We start from the raw sequence: 27882 nt of genomic DNA on the forward strand, positions 1-27882 counted from the left end.
ATTTTCCACCTTCATCAGAGAGTCCATGAAATGAAGTGAAGTGAAAGTCGCTCAGTCGTGTCCAGCTCTTTGTGACCCCATGAACTATACAGTCCATGGAGTTCTCCAGGCCAGAAAGCCCATAGGGGACTTTTTAAAAAACTGTCATTATGAAGAGAAACACCCAAAATTCTGCTTCCCCTAATCCCTCACTCACACAGCCTGCTTCCTTTCTTGCTAACACCACTAAAGTGGTCAGGATGGGATATCTGTGGCAGTGGGGATGGAGAGAGCTGGAATTGATAGGGCACCAGAGGAGATATGGACAGGGAATGTGGCCCACTACATAGGCTTTGAAATGACTTTTATTTCTTTGAGCAAGCTTGAAGCAACCCTTTGTGTGCTTCCAGGAATAGCGTGATGTTAGTCAATTTTCCTAAGTCTTAAAAAGATTAGTACTGTACATCAGAGATTTCACCAAAGAAAAACAGATGGATGGATGGATGGATGGGTGGATAGAGACAGATAGATGATAGATAGAGGCAGTTTAGGGGAGAACAAGAGAGTAAATTGGGTAAAAATTAGCTGCCATTTCTCCATCTTCTGCAGCAGAATGGTCAGTGGGCTGAAGATGTTCATGATCCCTTAAGGCCATGCTTACGGAACCTCCTTGTGAATACCTCATACATGCACGCACACACACATAATTTCATTGTTATTCTCTGTTGTCATTCAACAGTTTGGTTATTCACTATGTTTGTTTATACCCGGCTGGCTATGGTTACCTGTACTGTGTGGGAGACTTCCCAAGCTTTAAAGGCTCTTTCCCACCACACCTTGAGGAACACACCACGACCCCATACAGCTGGCTACTGTAAACACCCTTCAGCGGCTTGTCCACATCCCCCATCCAGGCCACGTGAAAAAGCCTGTTATAGACCTGATCCAGCAGCTCCTTCTGTTTTCTCAACAGAAAGACTGAACTGCCTAGAGGGATGATGAGTTGATGTTCATCAATTTTTATTTTTATTTATTTATTTATTTATTTTTGTTCATCAATTTTTAAAAAGAACTTAACTGGGAATTTCCTGGAGGTCCAGTGGTTAAGACTTGACACTTTCACTTATGTGGGCCTGGGTTTGATCCCTAGTTGGGAAACTAAGCTCCCACAAGCCGCACAGGGCAGCCAAAAATAAAAATAAATAAATAATTAATTAAAAATAAAAAGAACTTAACTAGTTGTGGACTCATAGAGCACTTGTATCCCAACCTTATCATTTTTTTTTTAGACAAAGAAATGGAAGTCAGAGGGCTCAGGTGGCTTACTCAGAGTCACACTGCAGGTTATTGTGACAGCATGATGATCAGGTCCCCTGGCTCCCTGTCCAGCACTCCTTCCCTCTCTGTGGCTTACTGTGGCCCATCAGTAAAAAAGAGCACTTTGCTTGAAAGAGTATGGACTCTCCAGCCACACTGCAAGAATGTGAGTCCTGGCTTTGCTACTTAATATCTGCGTGACCTTCAGTTCAGTTCAGTTCAGTTCAGTCTCTCAGTCGTGTCCGACTCTTTGCAACACCATGAACCACAGCACACCAGGCCTCCCTGTCCATCACCAATTAAATTCTCTGTGCCTCAGTATCTCTATCTCTAACATACAACAAATATGTTATTATTATATCATCATCATTAGCTTTCAGGTGGTGCTAGTGGTAAAGAACCCACCTGCCAATGCAGAAGATATAGGAGACACAGGTTCAGTCCCTGGGTCAGGAAGGTCCCCTGGAGTAGGAAATGGAAACCCACTCCAATATTCTTACCTGGAGAATCCTATGGACAGAGGAGCCTAGAGAGCTACAGTCCATAGGGTCACAGAATCATGCACAACTGAATGACTGAGCATCAGTTCAGTTCAGTTCAGTTGTTCAGTCGTGCCTGACTCTTTGCAAACTCCTGCAATGCCAGGCCTCCCTGTCCATCACCATCTCCCAGAGTTCACTCAAACTCATGTCCATCGAGTCGGTGATGCCATCCAGCCATCTCATTCTCTGTCGTCCCCTTTTCCTCTTGTCCCCAACCCCTCCCAGCATCAGAGTCTTTTCCAATGAGTCAACTCTTCGCATGAGGTGGCCAAAGTACTGGAGTTTCAGCTTCAGCATCATTCCTTCCAAAGAACACCCAGGGCTGATCTCCTTTAGAATGGACTAGTTGGATCTCCTTGCAGTCCAAGGGACTCTCAAGAGTCTTCTCCAACACCACAGTTCAAAAGCATCAATTCTTCGGCGTTCAGCTTTCTTCACAGTCCAACTCTCGCATCCATACATGACCACTGGAAAAACCATAGCCTTGACTAGATGGACCTTTGTTGGCAAAGTAATGTCTCTGCTTTTGAATATGCTATCTAGGTTGGTCATAACTTTTCTTCCAAGGAGTAAGTGTCTTTTAATTTCACGGCTGTGGTCACCATCTGCAGTGATTTTGGAGCCCCAAAAAATAAAGTCTGACACTGTTTCCAGTGTTTCCCCATCTATTTCCCATGAAGTGATGGGACCAGATGCCATGATCTGAGTTTTCTGAATGTTGAGCTTTAAGCCAACTTTTTCAGTCTCCTCTTTCACTCTAGATCCTCTTCACTTTCTGCCATAAGGTGGTGTCATCTGCATATCTGAGGTTATTGATATTTCTCCTGGCAATCTTGACTCCAGCTTGTGCTTCTTCCAGCCCAGCATTTCTCATGATGTACTCTGCATATAAGTTAAATAAGCAGGGTGACAATATACAGCCTTGATGTACTCCTTTTTGTATTTGGAACCAGTCTGTTGTTCCATGTCCAGTTCTAACTGTTGCTTCCTGACCTGCATATAGGTTTCTCAAGAGGCAGGTCAGATGGTCTGGTATTCCCATCTCTTTCAGAATTTTCCACAGTTTATTGTGATCCACACAGTCAAAGGCTTTGGCATAGTCAATAAAGCAGAAATAGATGTGCTTTATATAGTGACTGAGTATACTTTATCATTAGTCAGCTAACCATCCAGGATTCGTTGATCAAGTACTTAATGCCCTTAGGCCCTACAATTTGGGAATCTGTATATCTTCTCAAAGCCAATCACAGCCACTGAATCTTTCCCTGGGCCCAGTTCTGCCACTGGACACTCAAGCCCCAGATTAGAGGCCTCTGAGATTATCACTGATGCACTGATAACTATTCTTCATTAAGACCCTCTACCCAGTATGGACCCAGGTGACGGCCGCCATGCCTGGATCTTTTTATCCCAGCTTAGCGATGGGGACAGATTCCAGATGTCGGCTAAATCTAACTTACCACTCTCTTTTTCAGCCAGACCCATCACACTGTCACGGGAGAACAGAGTAGCATTCTCCCTGTCCAGAACTGTATACATGTCACATTTTGGCAGTTGAAGGAATAGACCCTGCTGGCATCTGGATTGAAAAAGAGCCCTGAACTGTTCTCTGTAATTTGCTGCCTTGTGACATTTAAGGCAGATTATTTTATCATTTTCCTCCTTCTCTTACAGGCAGCTTGTTTAAGTGAAGAAAACACAGCCTCAAAGCCATAAATTTTCTTTGTATGAATTGTAGGTAATTCTTTTAAAGATTATTTTAAAGTAAACAGAATAACAGCATACAAAATTCAGAAAATAAGAAAGACCACTTAATTTCACTACCCTAACATATCCTCTGTTTTCATGTTTTCCACCTTCTCTTCAAGCGTTTGCTCAAACTCATGTATAGTTTAGAATCTTATCGTATTCAGACCACCTTATATCTTACATCTTAAGCATTGGCTGTGTTGCTGTTATCTTTCTGACAATCATTGTGAATGTCTTGATTGAGTAAGTGCACCATTGTTTGGGAAACTACTCTCCCCTTGTTCAAACCAGCTATTTTCCGGTTTTAGTTTTCATGCATGACTTATAGAAACTTTTTATTTTGAGAATAACTTTAGATTTACAAAAGAGTTGCCATAATAGTACAGAGAATTCCTTTATCCAGCTAGTTGTTTACCTGCTACCCCTAATATGAACACCTTGTGTAACCATAAAAAATGATCCAGCCCAGGAACATAATATTGGTGCAATACTGTTGAATAATGTGCAGACCTCATTTGAAATTCACCGGTTTCTTTCTCATGTCCATTCTCTGTTCTGTAATCCAATCCAGGATCCCATGTGGGATTTAATTGTCTCTTGAGCCTCCTCCCAAACAAGTTTGGGGTAGTTCAAGTTTGGGAGAGTTCCTCCATCCTTTGTGACCGTTTTGTTCTTCATGACTATTATTCTTTTGAAACGTCCTGGCCAGTTACTGTGTAGAATGTCCCTCAGTTTGGATTTGTCTGGTGTTTTCTTGTGATTGGATTGAGGCTATGAATTTTTCACATATCCATGGAAATGATGTGCCCCTTCATGGCCACGGAATCAAGAAGTACCTGATACTGATATATCTAATTACTGACGATGTTAACTTTCATCTCTGACTTAGAAATTCTCTTGGAATATCATCTTAGGAGAGATTCCAGAAAGGGATTCCTGGCTCAGAGGATGTCATGCTAGCTTCTTCTCTTTGCTGGTTTTCTCAGTGAAAAGTGGAATGAGGGAACAATTAAACACTTGTGAGATGCTGGCAGCCTAAAGATACCATCAGGACCCAGGTTGGGGAGATCTTTGCAAGAGTTAGAAAAAATATATCCCTCAGTTTGTTTCTTCAAACCTTGTAAAAGTAAAGCATCTACATAACATGTGGCCTTATGTTGGTGAACCCCTGGCTCTGTACATCAGTTGACACATATCTTACCCGTGGATGAGTACATTGCTAGAATCACTGAGCAGTGCAAAGTGTCAGGACTGGAGTCTCTACTTGCACACTGAACCGTGTCCTGGGCATTTGAGAGTTTATCCTAGAGGATGGGATACGTATAGGGGCTCAGGCTCCTGGCTTCCGAGCTAGCTGCATAGACGGGTTTTCATAAAGCACCACACTCTCACCGCTACTTGACCAAACACAGCTATTGCTGTGTCTAACCCGTAAAGCCCCCGGGTGTTGGTTTGTATTGTCACAGCTGCTTCTTGCAGCTGGATTGCCCCTTCCTCTTTCGTTCTGGAAACAAAAGCCAGAAAAAACAACCAGAGCAACTCCCATGGGCAAAGAAGGAACAGAGACATTCTAAGATAGCAGTGTAGACTTGGCCTGTCCGCCTTCCTTTCTTTGTCCCGCCCCTCCCCTGAACCCCCGGCCCCCAAAGTGCCGCACCCATGCTGTTCAGCCCAAAGCCCCCTCCACTGCCCCACTCCACCCAAGCCTACTCACTTTAGTGCTCTGTGCTCCCAAAGCTACTCATTTCCCCTCCCCTTGTCTCCGTCAGACTCTGTTTCCCTTAGTCTTTGATGAAAATGAACCCTGCACAACCCACATTAATGGTAATAAGATTTATTTTTTTTCAGTATACAAAAGATACAATTAAATTATTTTTACATTCTGTTCTTCATACAAAAATCTTCAAGATGAATGGAGAGAGCAGTGTGGAAACATATTCATTCCCATATGTAAAATAGATAGCCTGTTTTAGAGTTGGTCTCAGTGCCTGGCCATATTGCCAGCATGCGGTGCGTGTGAACTCCTGCAATCCTCACAACAGCTCTACGAGGGCAGTAGTATTATCTCCGTCTTACACCGAAAGAATCTGAGGCACAGAGAAGTTAAGTAATGTGCCCAGGGTCACCCAGCTAGGGAAAGACAGAGCTGAGATTTAAACCCAGGTATTTGGTCTGGTTCCAGAACCTATACCCTTAGCCCCAGCTTTATGCCACACCATCATTAAAATGTAAATGACTGAAAGCAACAGAATTATCCTCCCAAGAGTGTTTGCATATAAACCCAGTGAGCTCTGGTAAATGTTTCATGAAGAGTTGGGAATGAGTGAGAGAGAGACTGACTTTAAAAGGAGATTCTTCCCCTGCGTTGCTGGCAAACTTACTTAAGTTTGGCTCAAGAGGGGACCCTGCTCCTGTGTTTCCCTATGGCAGCGGGGGGACCTGGAGGACAGAGGGGAACAAGCAGTTCCCTCTGCAGAAGGTAGTACTACCAGCCTTAGTTTTTGGAGTCCTGATGTCCTAGCAGATTTTAAGTTCATTATCCAAACAGAAGAGACTTAAGAAGGAAAAGAGCTTAGTCTAAAGTATTGTCAGCAGCATGGACAGTGAGTCAGGGATTCATGGGTCCGATGGCTGGAAGCCCAGAATTCCAGGCTTTGGACCCTGCTACCGGGGGGACTTTCAGGTCCAGGAGGGACACAAATGGAGGTGAGACAGCTGTACCCCCCACCCCCTCTTCCTCCCTTGGCATTGGCTGCAGCAGTAAGGAATCTCCTCTGCCGTGTCCCCGGGGCCTCCAGGCGGTTCCTCCTGTCCTCCCTGGCCTTGCCACCTGTGTACTTCACACGTGCCTTCAGAAGCTCAGCAGAGCCTGACCTGGGGATCTGACCTCAAGTTTCTGAGACCGCTGGACCTTAAGCCTTCTCTCACCCTCTAATCCTTTCTTCAAACACACTGTTTTGTAGGAGTCCAACACAGCAGACAGGAGCGTGGGCGGCTGCTCTGTTGATTGGGAATGAGGACCAGCAGCTCAGCCCCATCTTCTTGCTGCCCCTGTACTTCCCTGACTCCTGAGGACCCTCCTGGAGCCCTTGGGCAACAGTTCTTAGCCCAGGTCCCTAGACTTGCTAAAGCAATATGAAAATAGCTGTGTATTGGCTTTTGGAGGGCAAGACTCCTAACTCTCAGATTTTCTACTGATCTTCCAAAAATCCATGGAATATAATTTGAAAACCACTGATCAGTGCCAGAGGTTTCTCACCCAGGTTCGGGACCAGAGTCAGCTCTGGGACTTTTGCAAACTACAGATGCCCAAGCTTCACTCTTGAAGATTCTGATTCAGCAGGTCTGGGCCTCTGGATTTTTGCCAGCTCTGCATGCAGCTCCAATGCTCTGCCGATTGACCATTGCCTTTAGCATCTTCCAAATGGAAAGCTCCAATTCTGGCAAGTCCACACCAACCCCAGCCCCCAGCCACTCCCTGGGCAGAATCTATAGTCCAGGGGCTTAGACCTTGGACCCTCTGTGCGTCTTTGTCTTCTCATCCTGAGGGGCAGGGTATTTAGCAGCTAAGTGTGCCGACTCTGACACAGACTGTCCGAGGTCAAACCCTGACCCCACCTCTGATTATGGGTTGTCATGAAGGTTAAGAAGACATCATGCACGTAAGTCACCACAGTGATGGCACCGCACAGAATCTGTAAGGGGAGGTCTTAGTTCACTAGGAGTCCCAACTCTTCACTTTACTAACTTAGCTCTTTTGGCTCTTAGTTTCCTCATCTGCCAGGTGGACGTCATCCCCACATTTACCAGCCTTTCCATGATTGTCCCTTGAAATCTTAGCTATGAAAACGTTCTCTATACATGATTATACAGATGTAATCAAGTCTGACTGCAAACAGCTCCAATGGTTCTCCACATTGTTCAGTATCAGGCAGGTTTCATTCAACTCTGTTTGTGGACATAACATCTTCATATCATTTGGTAATTTATTTAGCACAGTCATCTGTATTTTTGACAGGTGAGCAGGAACCAGTTGGCGATAATGGCCATGCAAGGCTTCAAAATTACCTAGCAGTAAAGAATGCGCCTGCAGTGCAGGAGATGGGGAGACATGGGTTCGATCCCTGGGTTGGAAGATCCCCTGGAGGAAGAAATGGTAACCCACTCCAGTATCTTTCCCAGAAAATCCCATGGACAGAAGAGCCTGGTGGGCTGCAGTCTATGGGGTTGCAAAAGAGCAGACATGATTGAACAGCTAAACAACAACAACAAAGCTATTGACTGACAAAAATAAGCTTTCAAGTGCAGGTTGATAGACCGGGGAGACCTTGCAAGCAGAATGTCTACTCCCCTTTGCCACCCCATTCATCCCAACTCTAGCCCTTCAAGAGCTGGTGGTCTTATCCAGCTGGACATCAGCTAAATGGCCTTAGACTTGTTTATTCACGTGACAGTCGTTGTCACCTGCATGTCACCACGCGTGATGAGACTGTTTCTCTCCCCAGGTGAACAAAGCCCTGAAGCAGAAGTCAGACATCGAGCACTATCGGAACAAGCTGCGCCTCAAAGCCAAGAGGAAGGGTTACTACGACTTCCCCCCGGCGGAAGCTAGCAAGGCTCAGACGGAAAGGAAAAAGATGTATGAAAAAGCACCAAAGGAAATTGAGCACGTCTTGGATCCAGACCCAGAACTGTGTGCCCCATTCACCGAAGCTAAAAACAGGTGCAGTTCCTAAGGGATTCTCCAGGGGTCGCTGTACCACTAGTGGGATGAGGGCAGGGGGTGCCTTGGGCCGTACCGTCCAGGTCTCTGGCTCTATTTGTCACCTGAGGACTGTCATCTTTGCAGGCTGCTGGTCTGGGCCGCACTGGTCTGTACAAGCAGGAGTTCCACAGTGAGTCTGGAAGAAAATAAAATTCAAACCACTGAAAAACAACATTTAGGCAAACAACCATAATTGTCCCTTAGCTTTTAATGATGTTTTCAAACCTGTAGCTGTTTCAGAGCTGGGTTCTCATGTAATTATCACCCACCTGGTTACGCAACTTCCAGATCAAGGGACAGTGTATTCATCGATGATTTTAGTGTCTCTTGCATAAGAAAAACAGAATCCATGCCTCACCTTTTTATTCAGCTTCAATCAATATTTACTGCACAGCTACTCCTATCTCCATGCTGGGTTCCTGTCTTTAATTCATAGACTTGTCCATTTGACCTTTATTGTCTCCTGCTCTGTACTGGGCACCAGGCATGATGCTGAATACTGTCAAGGTCATGTGTTTGTTCATTCAATATTTTATGGTGGGCCGAACAGCCCAGTCTCTGCTTTTATGGAACTTAAGGCCTAATGGGAGAGAAAGATGAGCCCAAGAGTTTCTTGCTCACAAGTGTGATGGGTATTTGAAATGTGCAGCCTAAAAGGCAGGCCTGCCCTAGCAAGGGACGGGTAGGCCTGGTGGCTGAAATCAGCAACCTTCTAAACTTTGCTCCTAACTCAGCAGGGAGTGGCTTCACCTACTAGAAAAAGGGGTGTGTGTGTGTGTTAGTCACTCAGTCAGGTCTGATTCTATGACTATAGCCTGCCAAGCTCCTCTGTCCATGGAATTCTCCAGGCAAGAACACTGGAGTGGGTTGCCATTCCCTTTTCCAGGGGGATCTTCCGACCCAGAGATTCAACCCCGATCTCCTGTATTGCAGGCAGTTTCTTTCCCATCTGAGAGAAAAGGGATAAATGTCAGCAAAGCTCAATAGGCTCACTTCTCTTTTTTGCCTTCCCCTCTGAGGCACTTCCCCCAGAAGCATTTTCATGACTTGAGACCAACTCTTCCAAATACATGTTCCCCTTGGCAGCTGCCCCTTGACTCAGAGCTGCCAGTGCTCCAACCCAAACCATAGCCTTCACAAGACACAGCCTCTAGAGAGGTCCCTGGGGAGGACAGGATGGTTCCTGGACTGAGTGGGTATTTATAAAAAGCCAAAACAACTATGTGATGGGCTTAGATGGAAGCCACATAGTCAAGCTGGGAGTGGGGAATAAATTTTATGAATGGAATCTGCATGATTTATTTTTAATAATGAAAAGAGGGAATTCTAAGCCAGTGCTTCATTTTCCAGGTTTCTTATTAGGCTTGGTGGGGATGACAAGCTGTTGGTGTTAAATCACACTGTGATGGGATCACGGTGCACATACCCCTGTGTTGATAACCGTAGAAAAAAAGGGAAGGACATCTGTGGATTTTATTGGGAGACTGGGGGCGTCTTTGGCTTTTACTTCACACTTTGGGAATTTTTACTTCAGGGGTCTTTTATAGACTGGAGTGGGGATTTATTTTTTCCTGGGTTTCCTGCTGACATTTGGAAAATGAATCAGAAATCATGTACAAGTATGTGAAACTTAGTTTGGAAATTATTTGAGAGTTAAATACAATTTTCACTGAAGAGATTTTATAAGGAGAATGAACAAAACATTTTTCTGGAGAGGTGTATCTCCACTGCCTCACAAAAGATCAGACCGGTTTCCTAAGGCCTTTTGCTAGCCTTCTGATGCTGGGAGTATACAGGCAACTCTTAGTAAATGTCTGTTGAAGAAAGGATTTAATTTAAAAACTGTGATCAGTTATGGGAAAATTAGAGATAACCACAAATCAGGTGGGGTGGGGGTAGAAAGGAAGATGAGATCAGCAAGAGATGGGGACGAGAAGAGAAAGATCAATGTCGAGAAAGAGACTTAGTAAGCTCTTGGAGATTCTTTTTAAAAGATATTTATTTGGTTACACTGGGTCTTAGTTGCTGCATGAGGGATCTTTAGTTGCCACATACAAATGCTTAGCTGTACACGTGGGATCTAGTTCCCTGACCAGGAATCGAACCCAGGCCCCCTGCATTGGGAGCACGGAGTCATAGCCACTGGACCACCGGGGAAGTCCCTCAAGCACTATTCTTGTCACACTCTGCTGTTGACTCCAGGCACTGTCCACTGCTGCCCGTTGTATGTCACCTGTTATCACAGGTGAGACATACCTGTTAGTTACCTTTCACAGTTCAGCTCTCTAGAGGTTCTGCTCTCAGTGACCAGCCCCTGTAAGACACGAGTAAGGAACCCATTCTCTAGGCCAGAGATAGCATCAATAACCAGAATCTTACCCTGAGACCTAAATAAATCAAATCAAAATTTAGATTCCAAATGCTGACTCATCCTGATCCCCTTTCAAAGAGTTTTCACAGCTTTTTTTAAGTCAGAGCACACCCCCATTTTTATGTTATAAACTCTTCATGTCTTCAGAGATACAAAGTACATAATATAACTGAGGCAGGTGCTATCAGAGGCCCCCTATATGTCCCCTGGGCCCCCCTACAGGCCAGCAGCATCCTTCTTACTGCAAACATCTGTGACTCTGATATGAACTCCCCAAGCAGAAGTGTTGGGTAGTTAACGTGCTCTGGAGCAGCTGCAGTCCGTGACAGATGCGGGCTGATAGATAAACACCCCTGGCAAGAGAACTCTACCCTGTTGTAAGAACCACATTTTCTGCTTTCTGTATTTGATGATTTGACATCTGGGGTCTGGCCCCTGGAGAAACTGCCCCTCCCCGGGCTGGGTTGCCAGTTCCTGGGACACCAGTTCCTGGGACAGTAATTCTCATGTCCAAATGCAGCTGTCACACGCAAACCAGACAAGCGGGAACTCAGACCCCAGCTGCCTCCTGCACACAGAGGCTCTGCACTCTGGCCTAATCTCCTGTGCAAATCACCCCTTTCCAGTTCTTTCCCATGAAAGCCACAATAAAGGCTCCTGCCCACATTCTCCCTGCACTCCCCCTGCCTTGTGACTGACCCTGTGCTTCCCCTGTGGCCCTCTATAGTGCGGTGTGCCCCTTCCTCTCGGGATCTGTGAGTATACAAGCCTTCTCTTCAATGGCGGTCATCCCCCGATCTGTTGGGTTTACCATACCTGAATAACAATGAAACCTACATTTAAAAACAATGATCTCCCACACTTCTCCAGTAAGTTTGAGCCCCAGATGCCCAAGACATTGATCTGCTCTAGACCACATTCTTTATTGGCCCCTTCCCTTCCCGCTCTCATTTTCCCACTTCTCAACTTGTGCTTCCTGGAACCCTCTCCCAAATAAACCACTTCTACTCAGATCATCACAGAGCTTACTTCTGGGGGGACCCAAGCTAAGGCAATAACCTGTAAAGACAGAGTTGCTCTGGTAGAAGCAGGACCTCCTCCCCCTCCTCTTCCCCTTCCCCTCCTCTTCCTCCTCCTCCTTCTAGTCCATCTTTATGGAACCCTAGGGCTCAATGGCACCCCACTCCAGTACTCTTGCTTGGAAAATCCCATGGATGGAGGAGCCTGGTAGGCTGCAGTCCATGGGGTCGATAAGAGTCGGACACAACTGAGTGACTTCACTTTCACTTTTCACTTTCCTGCATTGGAGAAGGAAATGGCAACCCACTCCAGTGTTCTTGCCTGGAGAATCCCAGGGACGGAGGAGCCTGGTGTCTATGGGGTCGCACAGAGTTGGACACGACTGAAGCGACTTAGCAGCAGCAGCGGTGTGTATATGTCAATGCTACTCTCCCAGAACACAGTGTTCAGGAACTACTTTCTTAAACTATAGTGGTTGATCCCAGCCTCCTAAAAAATCCAAATGAAATCCATTATCCTCCTCCCAGCAATATTTTCAGAGGTTAAAAAACTTATACCTCAATTTTTCAAGTTTAAAAATTTTTTAACTTTTAAAGAATATAGAAAAAAACCAATAGGAAATGATATACCTAATGGAACTCTATTTGATTAAAATAAATAATTTCTCTACCCAAAAGCCCAGTTTATTTCAAAGTAGTTGCAGGCACACATTGGTAGCCTGATTAATTGAGATTCATGTTAAACAGCAGCCTTTAAGCTGTATATAATGGAACAGTGTCTTTGATGGAAAAGGAGACTGGAAGGTATGCCAGTGTCTAAGGGCGCACCCACGTTCAAGGTTCTCAAAAGGGCTTATACAATCTCACTATTGTATTTCTAATACTTCCAAAATAACCTACTTAAATGTCAATTGCTAATCCTAGTATTTACTCCTCCACCACCATTATTAGTAAATCTTTTCTAAACGGGTTAATTGGCAATCTCAGGACAGTTATGGAGTCTGCTTTTTCAAAGAATGATTTGTAATTGGGTCAAGGGAAAGAATTCTTTGGGGTCTTCTTAAAGTATGAGTCACTCAAAACAGATTCTGTTTCACAAGATTGTGCTCCTTTCCTAGAGGACGCCTCTATTTGCAGATAACTATAGGGCACAGTTTATAACATTAGGTGGTAAGCTCCTATATTAGTCAGGATTCTTTTGGTTGCAAATAATGGAAAACCAACACAAATTGGCTCAATAAAGGGGAAATTTTACCACTGAACAGGCCAAGGCTTCAAGCATGGCTAGATCCAAGAGGTCATACAATGACTTCCATATTTATCTTGTTTCTTCACTTTTTGCTGGCTCCTTTTCAGGCAGGCTCTTACCTCATAGTGGCAAACTGGCTCCCAGCAACTCTAGGCTTATATCCTATCTTCTTAGAAACCTCAATGCCAAGAGAATGCCTCTTTCCTGATTGTTGTAGCAAAAGCCTTGAGACTTCGTCGCACTTGACCAACTCATGTGCCCACTCTGACCAGTTCTTATGGCCATGGGGTTGTGATGCTATGATTGTCCGGCCTGTGTCTCATGCCTGTCCCTGGAGAAGAGCTAAAGAGTCTTGTCCTGGTGCCAGATAAGCAAAGACCACAGAGGCTCTCTAAACAGGTGTAAGCTCCTCTCGGTGAAGGAGTCAGTCTAATAGTGCATGTTTTATTCCCTAGATGAATTGCAAGGGCAGGGTCTCGCCCTTGGGGTTCTGATGTCTGTTCTAGACTGGCAGTGTGTGAATGTCATGCTCTGACTAACGGGGTGTGGGGTCATGAAAAGGTGTCTTTACCTCCCAGGTTTCTTCCATAGTCACTGACAATAACACAACCTCTGTACCTTGAACTCACAAATGGATAGAATCTTAGAACCAAGACACAAAATAGGGGAGTTCTCTGAAGGTAGATGCTCTGAAATGCAAATCATTTATAGAGAAAAACTTACTGTTGGATGAGAGGGAAGTAGCCAGTGATTTTATCCTACTTTTGTGGGATAAACTCTGCAAGATCATATGGGATAAACCCTGCAAAATCATGTGGGATAAACCCTGAAAATTTTGCAGAATAAAACCCTGCAAAAAAGTCATCACTCCTGAGTTGCCTCCTCTGCAAAAAGAAAAGCACAGCCACAGCCCTCGCTGTTACTGGTTCTTTCCCCCATCTAAAAAAGATTCCTCTAAGGACAAGTAGAAACAAAACAGTGATGACAAAAGTACGCATTTCCTGGAGTGAGCTGGCTGGAGCCTCTGAACGTGTGAACCTCAGTCCCTGGTCAGGGCACTGGAAAACGCCTGCATGTAAAACTAAAGGAATAAATAAACAAGCCAACAAACACACTCATCATGGGCAAATGATGGCACTGGCACTGATGGAAGCCTGGATTGTTCCAGAACTTTTCCACTGAGCAGGAGGAGTAAGAGCATGCGGAAAAGACTCTTAGCTACAAGGGGTTTGGGTATCCCTGCGTGTGTGTGTTTTAATTTATTTATCTTTTAATTGAAGGATAATTGCTTTACAGAATTTTGTTGTTTTCTGCCAAATATCAGCATGAATTAGCCATAGGTATACGTATGTCCCCTCTCTCTTGAACCTCCCTCCCATCTCCCTCCCTGTGCTTTGCATGCCATAATTCTCAACCACTTTGCCACCCTAACAGCTATGAGGGGCTGCACGCTCCTGGCAGTTACTGGGGCTCACTTGACTAGTAATTTTCTAGAAGGAGGCACCCCTTTTAGAAGAAGGCGTGATTTTAAAAAGATGTCCGAAACTGATCAGTCCTAATGAGGCTAGACGATAACTGTAAACTAACTTTGAAATTAATTGAAGTGAACTTCCTGGGCCTGAAATGCTCTGTGTCCAGGTTGGTATGTGGCTGGCTGTGTTCAGGTGTCTACCGAAATGTCACCTCTCTAGAGAGGCCTTCCCTGACCATCCATCCCATCTAAAGTCACCCCACATCCTGGTCACTATCTGTCACCCTTATTTGGGAATTACCAGGCGCACTGTCTATCTGCCTCTTTAGAATGTATGCTCAGCAAAGCAGGGCTGTGTCTGTCTCATGGTGGATCCTCATTCTCTTCCACCCTACCTGGTACATTTTAGCCACTCAGTAATGGATGGATGGATGCACAGGCCCCAAATTGCCTTTCGGTTTATGGCTCCTTAGCCCAGAAGGGAATCCATTGTGACGAAAGCAGAAAAGAAAATCTATCATCAGTCGTGTTTAAGAAGCTTATTATCCACAGTGTTTGTTGACACATCGTGGAATCCTGCATGTGAAATTAGAAAGGTGAAAAGGAATAGGAGGCTGTTAAGTCAACAAAGCCAACAAAAGCAAGTTTGTTCTTCCAGCATTCACTGTCCTAGAGGGTCAAGGGAGAGTCCCTGGCCTTGCTGTCAGCAGAATTTTAGATGAGGGTGCAATGATGCAATTGATTCGAGTTACCTAGTTTCCATACGAAAGGGCACTTACAATTCAGCCAAATGGTTACAGCATCTAGGGGGATAAAATCTTTATTCCACTCTTTCTGTAGTTCCTGATGGCCAGGGAACAAATACCATCAATTCTGAGATTCGCGAGGCAACTCCAAAGCCTTCATTGGTTGCCTGTAGTTTGGATCAGTGGAGAATTCCATCTGTCAGGGTATTTGCTGCATCATAACAGTTGTTGAATTTTCTTCAGGCAACAGATGAAGAACTCTGTCTACCGGAGCCGGCAATCTCTGAACAGCCCGAGTCCAGGGGAAACAGAGATGGACCTTCTAGTAACTCGGGAGCGACCCCGGCGTGGGATACGTAACAGTGGATACGATGTAAGTGTCTGGTGGGCAGAGGTGAATGCAAGCTTTGCTTTTTCCTGAATGCAAAGGGGATAGAGCACTCTGTCATGTTTCAGTTTATTGAATATTAGTAGAATTTAAAAATACACTAAAATGTTTTCTATTTTATTATTCCTTATTTCCTCTTTTGCGAAGTAAGAGTAATTGGAATGTATCAGAGTAACAAATTATTGTTCACAGAATCTCAAGGTTTAAATTCAACCATTTTATGAATAGTACTTTATTGACCTTTAACTCAACAGCAATGCTAAATGCCCTTAATTTTTTCCCCTTTGTTCTTAGAAACTCAGTAGGAACCATGGCCGTGGGTTAGAATTCATTTGAACACGGGCGTCTTTTAATCCAGAGCACTGTTGAGAAGTTGGATTTGTTCCTGATTTCGTAACTCCTCAATATGCCATGGAAACAATGAGATTTCCCACAGAGCGGTTTGGTGATTTCACATGATGAAGCACATGCTTATGTGCAGGGGTGCTCCAGGCTGCAAAAATGTTTCTAATCCCATCAAACTCCCCAGGTGATGACTTAACAGTTTGGTGCCTCCTATCAAACTGCTTACCTCCCTTCACGTGTAGTTGCTCTCATGAGTTCGCGTGAAAGGTGCTCTGCTAAGATGTTCAATAGTGCTTTATGGTGTCCCAAGATTCAAATGGTTTGAATATACTCTTAGGTTTTATGAAAATGTTTCTTTCCTTTTCTTGTAAAATGTTTCTCTAATTACAAATACAAAATTTTCTGTAAGAGGAGTTATGATTCAAATATATCCAGATAAACTTTTGTTTTAATTGTGAGGTTGTAATTTGAAAGCTACACTTGCTTTCTGAAACATACGGTGCTAATTGGAAGGCAAGAAGGTTTTTCCCCCCTCGGAATTGGCCATTCTTTGCCACAAAGCTTAAAGTGGGATTTTTAATTGGTCCAATTAAAACAGAGATACTATACCTAATTTGAATTTCTAATTAGCTTCCTGACATTTAAACTTGATATCTGTGTTGGTGGTGATACCCTTATCTTTTATTTCTTTTTCATAGCTAAGAGGTAGGTGGTTTAATTTTGTAAAATTCCAGATGCTTTGGGCAAATCTCTTTTTTTTTCCTCCTCCAGATTAAAGTATTCAATGTTAAATTTTCTCCTCGTACAAATATTTCTTATGCCAAGCTTGGTCATCAATTTGATAATCAGCCTGTAGTTAAAAGTAGGGCATTTGAAATTTCCATTTAATCTCTCCCTACCAACAGTGAGGATTCTTCCTGGATGCTTGTAGTTTGGGAAACTTTTTCTTCTGCTCAGGAATATTCTGCTGATATGTGATAGCATTCTTAGTTTTTTTCAAGACTTGTATTAATAGATTTCTTATGAGGTTCTAGACATAGATGTTTTCACAGTTTGGGGAAATAGGCCAGAACACTGTTAGTCTTGAAAAGAGAACACTGCTGGTGTTTTTCGCCACTGTGTCAGGACTTGGAGTGTTTACTGGATACTTTCGGAATGTTGCATTAGAACAGTAGGAGAGAGAGGATTTTTTTAAAAGGAGGTTGCTTACCTCTCACTGCTACTGCTGCTGCTGCTGCTGCTGCTGCTGCTAAGTCGCTTCAGTCGTGTCCGACTCTGTGCGACCCCACAGACGGCAGCCCACCAGGCTCCCCCGTCCCTGGGATTCTCCAGGCAAGAACACTGGAGTGGGTTGCCATTTCCTTCTCCAATGCATGAAAGTGAAAAAATAAAGTGAAGTCGCTCAGTCGTGTCCGACTCCTAGCGACCCCGTGAACTGCAGCCCACCAGGCCCCTCCGTCCATGGGATTTTCCAGGGAAGAGTACTCTCACAGTCATGTATAAATATTCCAATTACAGATTATTTTAAGGGAAGCCCACTTCATTTCAATAAATTTTTTAAAAATATGTGTTTCTTTGAAAAGTGTGTGTGATCACAAAAACATATGCAAATACAGGTTTCCTTAAGAGATGATGATCATCTGGGGAAAAATTTGAAGAATTTAAACTGTTGATGCTAAGAATGAAATGGTTTCCTTTATTGCCTCCTGAACCTTTTAATTACATGAGAGGTATTTGCTATCATTTGCTGACTGCCCACACTAGACCAGGCCCTGTTCTAGTCTTTTTATGTGTATAATGTAATTGTATTTGCTGTCACCAGACAAGTAGTTATTCTCATTATGCCCGTTGTACAGATGGGAAACTGAGGCTCTGGGCAGTTACGTAATATGTTTACCCATCTCCAGATCCTGTCCCCTTAACTACCCCTTAATACTGCTTCCATGTGCCCCCGCCATACTATATATCTGTTTTTACATAACATATGCCCTGTATTTCTGATCTCTCTAAGATGTCAGGTCTCACAAGAACTCTTGCATGGTAAACTCACGCAAGCAAAAGGTGGACCTGCAGATGAAGTAGAAAAAGAAGAGTCATAGTTTTAAATAATGCATGCATTTGTTTTCTGAATCTTGATTTTCCAAAAGTGCCAAAGCACTCCTGGCAGAAGAACCCAGTAGCTCAGCAGTGAACAGGTCATTCAGTTGGAGGCATGTCATGCGTCCTTCTGGGCCTGGGCATCTTAAAGCCAGGCCAACATTTGCAAGTCTTTTCTGCCAGATGAGGGAATGCCAGAAGGACCCACTCCTTAACATGGTAGAAACAAAAGCACTGGGAGATTGATTTAAGTGTGAATTTTTCAAAGGTTGCCTGCGTTAGAGTCCCAAAGGAAATGCCTGCATGTAAAAATAAAGGAATAAATGAGCAAGCCAACAAACACACTCATCACGGGCAAACCTCAGCCCTGGGACTGATGGCCACCTGGGTTGTTTCAGAACTTTTTGCACTGAGCAGGAGGAGTAAGAGCATGCGGAAGAGACAGCTACAAGGGGGTTGGGAACCCCTGTATTTTACAGCAATGATTCTCAACCCTAACAGCCAAGATGTGCTGTACACTCCTGGCAGTCACTGGGGCTCACTTGAGTAGTAATTTTCTAGAGGAGGCATCCCTTTTAGAAGAAGGAAGGATTTTAAAAAGATGTCCAAAACAGATCAGTCCTAATGAGGCCAGACCATATCTTTAGACTAAATTTAACATGAATTGAAATGAATTCCTCACAGTGCATAAGTGGGTAGAAAAGATAACGTCAGCCTAATATTTCAAAATAAAAGTACCTATTTCAGGGATTTCCCTTGTGGTTCAGTGGTTAAGAATCTGCCTTGCAATGCAGGGGACATGGGTTCAATCCCTGGTCGGGGAACTGAGATCCCACGTGTTGCAGAGCAGCTAAGCCGCGTGCCACAGTAGAGAATCCATGCACTGCAAAGAAAAGATCCTGCATGCTACAACTAAGGACCTGACACAGTTGTTGTGATGGCTTCCATTTGGAGGGGAATGAAATGTGATCTGGAAGCCCCCTGCCTGCCTGAGATAGCTTAGAGGGAGTCTGGGGCCTTCTCAGTAAACTTGTAAACGGGAGGCTCTCCTGCTCTTATGATTGTGGCATAAGAGTCAGAGACCAAGGTAAGGCACAAGGGTGCCCTGGTACCACATGCTGTGCCAGTGAAGGGCATAACCAACTACTGGTTTCACTGGGGAATGAACGGTTGGACTGGGGGATTTTGTCCCTTAGCAGAAGCCCCCTGCTGTTGCCCTCTGAACCACATGCTCCGTGTCAGCCCTGCCCCCACCCCCATCACCTCCTAAGCATCCCACCTAGAACTGGCTTACATAGGTCTCCCATCTCAGCCTTTCATTTCTTTATCTTGCCTCTGCTGACTAGTGTAAGCTGTTAATAACCCTGGCTTGATATGTTATCTCATGTTAATGTATAGGACCTTGTGTTTTGACAGAGTCCTTTAATCCCAGGGAAATATCTGATAATGGGAAATCAGGCTCCCTGGTTGAGGCTGAGGCAGAGGGAGGCATTTGGTGGTGAAGGGGGAGGTGTTTGGTGGTGAAGGGAGCCTTTCAGTGTCATCTAGACCTCTCCAGGCTGGTGGCTGCCCACAAAGAGACTTGTTAACCTACAGAGATGGAGGCCTCTTGGCATGTGGGGAACAGGAGGTGGTTTCTTGTTTGCAGGTTTGGGGGGCGGCAGATCAGGTTTCAGGATGGCCTAGTGACCCTGCTTGGAGCCAGGCCTCCCCTGCTGGGCTTCCTTCCCATGCAGGTGGGTTCCCAGTGGGCAGGAGACAACTTTCCTTGCTTAGTGAGCACTCAGGTGCCACCTGCCTGCTGGTTCTCTCTGGTCTCCTGTGTTCTGGATGCTGCCTGCTTCTGTTCTTGACACCACCTACCCATCCTGCCTCTCCTGGGCTCTGAGACCTCTTAGCCTCTTGATCAGTGTGTGCATGTGTGCTAAGTCATGTCTGACTCTTTGTGACCCTAGAGACTATAGCTTGTGAGGCCTCTCTGTCCATGGATTCTTCAGGCAAGAATACTGGAGGGGGCTGCCATGTCCTCCTCCAGGGGGTCTTCCCAACCCAGAGATTGAACCCGCATCTCTTACATCTGCATTGGCAGCTGCTCACTGCAGGTCAGTGCACCCAGTACACTCTTGGTGTGGACACCTTGAGGGAAGGAAAGAAGGAGGATTGGACAGAGTTAAAGGTCCGGATGTGGTATAGGAACTACAAGACCTCCCCCCGGGGAGCGCTGTAACTCGCGCAACCCTAAAGAGTTGTGTCAAGATTTCAAGAAGCATCTGGTTTCTTAGCCTCTAGTACTGACCAGTCCTTGTGTGTCCTTGGGTGAGGCATTTCACTTTAGCCAAGGACAGTTCCTAGTGAGAGAGCTGGCATTGCCTGTTCTCTGTAATGCCAGGGGAGAGCAAGGGTAATACCCAGATGACAGCCAAGGACTGGAGACGTGCCCATCAGCTAGGGAAGAAACCCTCAAGTCTGGAGAAGCACAGCACCATCCACCCCATGCTGGTTGCTCCAAACTCTGGTCCTTGGCCCACGGGGAGCCCTCAAATCCCTGTAGGATCCAAAGCTAGAGGACAAATTAGAACCCCATGTCGGTACTTGCTACCCCTTCATTTCTTCCAGCAAACATTTTTCAAATGCACTGGATCCATTGCATCATTTGTGCGTTTAACATCTGCCAGTTCCACAATATAGTCTCTGAAAGATAAAAATATATATAGGGAAAATATATATAAGGGAAAAAATATAAATATTGCAAAAAAAGTTAGCTTTTGCCTATATTCTGTTCATGTTGTGCGTTATAGGTGACCTGTTTCTTATTTGTATAAGATTGTACACACAGGCCATGCATATATGCTATGTGGATGACGATGAATTTTCAAAGGTTTAACTACCTTCTCTGCTGGTATTAGCATCTGAGCTCCACATGTGATTCCACTGTACTACCTGTGTGAGGCTCTATGGAGAAGAGAAGGTGGATTAACTAGTGCTTGCCCCAAGGTGCTTTTGGAGGCTAGTGGAGGGGACACGTAGAGATATATGCAACATGTTGGGGTAGTGAACTTGGATGAGAACAGAAAGTCTTCCTGGAAGTCTGTTCTCGTCTGTCTCACTCACAGCTGCCAGAGGAATCCTTCTAAAATACACGCCCTTGTTTAAAATCCTTCAGTAGCTCCTCAGGGGGGCTTCCCTGAGGAAGCTCAACTGGTATAGAATCCATCTGCAATGCAGAAGACTCTGGTTTGATTCCTGGGTCGAGAAGATCCCCTGGAGAAGGGATAGGCTACCCACTCCAGTATTTGTGGGCTTCCCTGGTGGCTCAGATGGTAAAAAAAAAAATCTGCCTGCAATGCAGGAGAGCCCTGGGTTTGATCCCTGAGTTGTGAAGATCCCTTGGAGGAAGGCATGGCAACTCACTCCAGTTTTCTTGCCTGGAGAATTCCCATGGACAGAGGAGTCTGGTGGGCTACAGTCCATGGGGTTACAACGAGTTGGACATGACTGAGCGACTAAGCACAGCACAGCACAGCTCCTCAGGGCTTGGGAACAAGACTCGAACCCTATGGGGAGGGAGGTGGGAGGGGGGTTCAGGATAGGGAACACATGTACACCCATGGCTGATTCATGTCAATGTATGGCCAAAACGACTACAATATTGTAAAGTAATTAGCCTCCAATTAAAAAAAAAAAGACTCAAACCCTAAGCTTCCGGCTCAGGGCTCAGATGCTCCGGCTGGCCCCGACATGCCCTTCTGGCTGATGCTCACCGCTCCTTAAGCTACCTGTTGGGTCCAGCCCTCCCTGCCCTCTCCAGACTTGCCCTGTGGTTTCACATCTGCACATCTTTGCCTGTGCTTCTCTCTCTGTTCAGAACATCCATTCCCTCTGGCTTAAGTTGCTCAACCTCGGCACTATTGATCTGGGGGCTGGATAATTCTTTGTATGGAGGGAGGGCTGTCCTGTGCTTGTAAGATGGTCAGCAGCATCTCTGGCCTCTACCCACCAGCTGCCAATAGCCCCTCCCACTTGTGACTGCCCCAGAATGCCTCCAGACACTGCCAAGTGTCTTTTGGGGACAAGCCTGTTCCAAGTTAAGAACTGCCTATTCTTGGGACTTCCCTGGCTGTCTAGTAGTTAAGACTTTGCCTTCCAGTGCAGGGGGTGTGGGTTCCATCCCTGGTCAGGGAGCTAGGATCTCACATAAACCTAAGACAGAAGCAATATTGTAACAAGTTCAAAAAAGACTTTAAAAATGGTCCACATCAAGAAAAAAAAAAAAAAAAGTCTTCAAAAAAACCAAAACAAAACTGCCTATTCAGGCAGTGCTTTCAGAACTCGGTTAAATGCCTCCTTGAGAATCTTTTCCTCGACCCCGCATCTGGAGTCTGACTTAGTACCTGGGACTCACTTCATCAGGTTCCTTATTCCTGTTCCTCCCAAGTGCATTTACCTGTATTATTCCCCAACCCCCACCCTCCTCAAGGACAGAAATCATGTTTTATTCATCCTGGAAGCCTCAGCACTCCGAATCCGAACCAGCGCATATCAGACACAGTGTCTCTATTTGTTGAGCAAACGAACAAACAAGTGTCAACCAGAAGTGACTCTGGAGCTGAGACTTGAAAATATGGGGCAGATTTAGCTCAGAGCCATATAAACAATTGATTTGACTGGCTTATCAACACCATAGACAAATGCATGTTACTGTTTGAAGTTCAGTCTAAATGGTGGTTATGTTATGATGCTTTGGCTAAAATAACAGAAAGCCCAGCCCAACTCAGACTGTACTCATGAAGAACATGTACTGGGTAGAGTAAATGCAGGCCTGGTCTGACTGGTGCCCCTTTTCTCTGCATTATGCAGTGCTGCCCCCTCATATGTTGGCTTTAAGCACAGGTTGGTTCTCTCCACTGAAAATAGCCATTTCCTGCAGCAGCCTCGAGCCTTGTGTCTACATGCCGTGTTGGCCAACCCAAGAGCCAGCCATGAATTGAAAGTTTTTGGGTTTTTCACTCTAACTGAGCCACAGTAGGTCCAATGCCCACTCTACCCCTGTATCACTGGGGTGGGAGTGGTGGGCAGGGGGAGGGGGGTCCACTGGTTGATTTAACCCAGGCAGATGTCACCAGCAGAGCTGGGACAGGCTTAATCCCCCACCCCCACCCCAGAGACCGTGCCTGAGACCCAGGGAGAGGAGTGGATGGATGCTGAGGCCACCCCAGTACTTGCTCCTTGAGGAATATTGACTGTTGGGCCTTTTAAGGAGTAAAACCAGGAGAATCGTCCATGTCACTTGTCCCTCCAGTCTCAGCTGTGGGATAAACACACCTTTGGTTGACCACCCATAAAGGGAAAGACCGGCAAGGCGATGAGCCCATGACTACTTCTTCCCATGGGCTTGGGGAGGCCTGACTACTGTTGAAGGTTGTATCTTGGAGGCAGATAGAATGACCAAGAGGGATTTTGTGAATCTGTCTGGCTTTTTCAAGAGACAGGATGGGGAAAAGGAGATTTGAGTTGGCAATGGGGAGAGCCTGTTTTGTTAACAGAATAGTGTTGGCTTGGGTTAAGCCTTGTTGCCTGCAGGGTCAACTAAGCTAAGAAGATAAGAAAAAGCAGGTAGTGACTCACCTTAAGAGCAAAAGCAAAATAGCTTCCCATGGCAGAAAGCCATTCTTGTGTGTTTACTTTCAGGTTGGTCCCTTTTTAGTAAGTATTTGTTACTAACGCATGACTCGGGCTAATGTATTGTTCTCAGCATTCACAGGCAGTACTGTGTGATGGTTATGCTCATGGCCTCTGGAGCTAGGCTTGGTTCATGGTCCAGCTCGGTTGAACACTGGCAGTGTGAAGCTAGGCTAATTACTTCATCACCTGCTGTAGTTTCTTGAACTGGAAAATGGGCATACAAGTTGTACCTGCCTTATAGGGTTGTTGTGAGGATTAAGGGGCTTCCCAGGTGGCACTAGTGGTAAAGAACCCACCTGCCAATGCAGGAGACACAAAAGATGTGTGTTCAATCCCTGAGTCAGGAAGATCCCCTAGAGGAGGGCATGGTAACCCACTCCAGTATTCTTGCCTGGAGAATCCCCATGGACAGAAGAGACTGGCAGCTACAGTTCATGGGGTGCAAAGAGTTGGACACAACTGAAGCAACTTAGTACCCACGTGAGGATTAGTAAGCATGTGAGGATTAAATGCATTATGCTCATAAAACACATAGAAAATGCACAGTGAATATTAGCTGTTGTTGCTATGGCTAATATTCCATGAAGGAGAGAAGGATATTCTTTTTTCTGTTTCTTTTCCATTCTAACACTTTAGACACTTCAGGCCTGCTGTGAATTTTCTCACATACTGTGATATTGTGATTTACAATAAGAAATATATCACTTGGGGACTTCCCTGGTGGTCCAGTGATTAAGAGACCACGCTCCCAATGCAGGGAGCCTGGAGTTCCATCCCTGGTTGGGGAACTAGATCCCACATGCCACAGCTGAAACCTGGTACAGCCAAAAGAAAAAGAAAGAAAGAAAGAAATACATTATTTGGTCTTAGTCCCTGCTGCTGGCCCAGAGCTAGCTCTAAAACCCTTTGGGATTTCCTGAGTGATGGGAACATTAAATGTTCTTCATGTTAAAGAGGTGACCTGGAAAGCACCTAAGGATGGTGGCTGGTTGCCTGTGGAGCCCAATATGTGATTTCCAACCTCATGCCCACTGCCAGGGAGGGGAGATGAACTGGAGATTGAGTTCCATGGCCAATGGCCAGTGATTTAATCAATCATGCCTAAGCAAAGGAGCCTCCATAAAAACCTAAAAGAAGTGGGTTTGGAGAGCTTCTAGGTTGGTTTACAGGTGGCGATTCTGGAAGAGTGGTACTCTCAGACAGTATGAAAACTCCCTGCCCTTCCCCCTAGTGCCTTATGCATCTCTTCCATCTGGTTGTTCTTGATTTATGTCTTTTAGTGATGGGCCAGCAATCTAGTAAGTAAAATGTTTCTCTGAGCTTTCTGAGCTGCTCCAGGAAGTTAATTGAACCTAAAGAGGAGGTTGCTGGAGCCTCTGATCTCTGTCTAGCTCATTGGTCAGAAGCACTGGTGACAACCTGGCCTTGGGACTGGCCTCTGCGGTGGGGAGGGGGCGGTGGGGATGGAGGGCAGTCTGGTGGGACTGAGCTCTTAACCTGTGGCATCTGATGCTTTCTCCGGGTAGTGTCTGAAATGAGTTGAACTGTAGGACACCCAGCTGGTGTCAAGAATTGGATGTGTGGGGAAAAAACTTACACATTGGTGATCAGAATTGTACTCACTAAAGAGAGGATTGGATTCCTCAAAGGGCGCCTTTCTCCAGCATGACTGGGCTGGACAAGGGCTTTGTAAGGGGTACCCGAGACGCTCCCTTTCTGCCCCAAGGACACAGAGATCACACGTCCAAAGGTGAGCTCTAAGAGCACATTTCGCCAAACACAGGGTTCAGTTCAGTTCAGTCGCTCAGTTGTGTCTGACTCTTTGTGACCCCATGAATCATAGCACGCCAGGCCTCCCTGTCCATCACCAACTCCCGGAGTCTACTCAAACTCATGTCCATCGAGTCAGTGATGCCATCCAGCCATCTCATCCTCTGTCGTCCCCTTCTTCTCCTGCCCCCAATCCCTCCCAGCATCAGGGTCTTTTCCAATGAGTCAACTCTTCACATGAGGTGGCCAAAGTATTGGAGTTTCAGCTTTAGTATCAGTCCTTCCAATGAACACCCAGGACTGATCTCCTTTAGGATGGACTGGTTGGATCTCTTTGCAGTCCAAGGGACTCTCAAGAGTCTTCTCCAATGTTCAAAAGCATCAATTCTTCAGCGCTCAGCCTTCTTCACAGTCCAACTCTCACATCCACACATGACCACTGGAAAAACCATAGCCTTGACTAGATGGACCTTTGTTGGCAAAGTAATGTCTCTGCTTTTGAATATGCTATCTAGGTTGGTCATAACTTTCCTTCCAAGGAAGAAGTGTCTTTTAATTTCATGGCTGCAGTAACCATCTGCAGTGATTTTGGAGCCCCCAAAAATAAAGTCTGACACTGTTTCCCCAACTATCTCCCATGAAGTGATGGGACCAGATGCCATGATCTGAGTTTTCTGAATGTTGAGCTTTAAGCCAACTTTTTCACTCTCCTCTTTCACTCTCATCAAGAGGCTTTTTACTTCCTCTTCACTTTCTGCCATAAGGGTGGTGTCATCTGCATATCTGAGGTTCTTGATATTTCTTCCGGCAATCTTGATTCCAGCTTGTGCTTCTTCCAGCCCAGCGTTTCTCATGATGTACTCTGCATATAAGTTAAATAAGCAGGGTGACAATATACAGCCTTGATGTACTCCTTTTCCTAGTTGGAACCAGTCTGTTGTTCCATGTTCAGTTCTAACTGTTGCTTCCTGACCTGCATATAGGTTTCTCAAGAGGCAGGTCAGGTGGTCTGGTATTCAGTAGTTTACTTTTTGTTGTTACTGAGTACTATTCCGTTGTATGAACATACCACTATTTATTTATCCATCATCCTATTGTTGGACATTAGGGTGTCCAACAATATTCTATATTTTGTGTCCAGCAATATAGAAAAATTGCTATATACATTTTCACACACATGTTTTGTGAACCTATGTGCTGTAGTCTAAATGTGTGTTTCCCTAAAATTCCAACTGTGAGAGTCTAATCCCCATTGTGTTAGTATTAGGAGGTTGGGGGCAGCGATCAGGATTAAGTATGGAATCCATGAATGGGATTAGGGCCCCTATTTAAGAGATTCCCCCAGAGCAACCTTGCCCCTTCCTCTATGTGAGGATACAGTTAGGAATATGATTCCTGGAAGAGGACCCTCACCCAACCACACTGCCCGCCTTGGACTTCCAGCCTCCAGGACTGTGAGAAATCGATTTGTACTGTTTATAAGCCACCCAGCTGTGTTATTTTATTCTAGCAGCTTGAACAGACAAAGACAATATGTTTTTATTTATCTTGGATAAATATAGTGGTACTGGAATTTCTGGGTCCTAGTGTAGGTGTATGTTTAACTTTTTAAAACTACAAACAGGTTTACAAACTACGTGTGCCGTTTACTCTCCTCCCAGGACTGTGACAGTTCTAATTCTACTCCTCAACCTCACCAACATTTGTGATTAATCTTTTTAATTTTAGCCATTCCAGTGAATGTGAAATGATATAATTTCCCTAATTACTCATGATATTGAGCACCTTTCTATGCATTTATTGGACATCTATGTACTTTCTTTTATTAAGGTGTCAATTTAAGCCTTTTGCCCAATTTTTAAATTAGGTTGTTTGTCATTTTGTTATTTATTTATAGGAAACACTTATATATTCTGGATACAAATGCTAATATTTCTCCTGGCTGGTGGCTTGTCTTTTCATTACTTGTCTGATTAAAAAAAAAAAAAAAAAAACTGTTTTTTAAATTTTGATGAAGTCTTATAGCTACAGAATGTGTTCCAAGACCAAGCAATCTGATGGAATATTTTCCAAAAATAAGATAACTGGGGCTCCTAGCAGGGCTATAGTTTCCTTCAAGTTTGTTCCTGTGGTGTTTCAAAGAGAAGCTGAAGTCACGTAAATAGCCACCGTGTGGGCCTTCCTAGATGTGTGGTATGGCTGCGTTCTTTTAACAGTGAAAGATTGCATATGCTTGCTCTGTCTGGTGGCCACCATAAAACTCAATCCAAGGGGCCTGTGTGTCCAGGGGTGGAAAAGAAATGGCCTTAATTTCTTCTAGATATCTGTGGCCTTTGCTGCTGAGGATACATAGGTTACCAACCTAGAAGCCCTGGGGATCTTTCAGTTCAGT

At 45.0% G+C, this 27882-nt stretch overlaps 1 protein-coding gene across 2 annotated transcripts in view; it reads left to right on the forward strand.

Annotated features, from left to right (window-relative positions):
- KIAA1549L (KIAA1549 like) overlaps window positions 1–27882 on the forward strand; it is a 314597-nt gene that overhangs the window by 251840 nt on the left and 34875 nt on the right. For both annotated transcript variants that reach the window (XM_070804017.1, XM_070804018.1), the window contains exons 15-16: window positions 8093–8310; window positions 15452–15581. In XM_070804017.1, the coding sequence (XP_070660118.1) occupies window positions 8093–8310; window positions 15452–15581 (348 nt within the window). The remainder of the gene's footprint in view (window positions 1–8092; window positions 8311–15451; window positions 15582–27882) is intronic.

The sequence above is a fragment of the Bos indicus genome, chromosome 15 (genome assembly GCF_029378745.1).
Source record: "Bos indicus isolate NIAB-ARS_2022 breed Sahiwal x Tharparkar chromosome 15, NIAB-ARS_B.indTharparkar_mat_pri_1.0, whole genome shotgun sequence".
In the NCBI taxonomy this organism is placed as follows: domain Eukaryota; kingdom Metazoa; phylum Chordata; class Mammalia; order Artiodactyla; family Bovidae; genus Bos; species Bos indicus.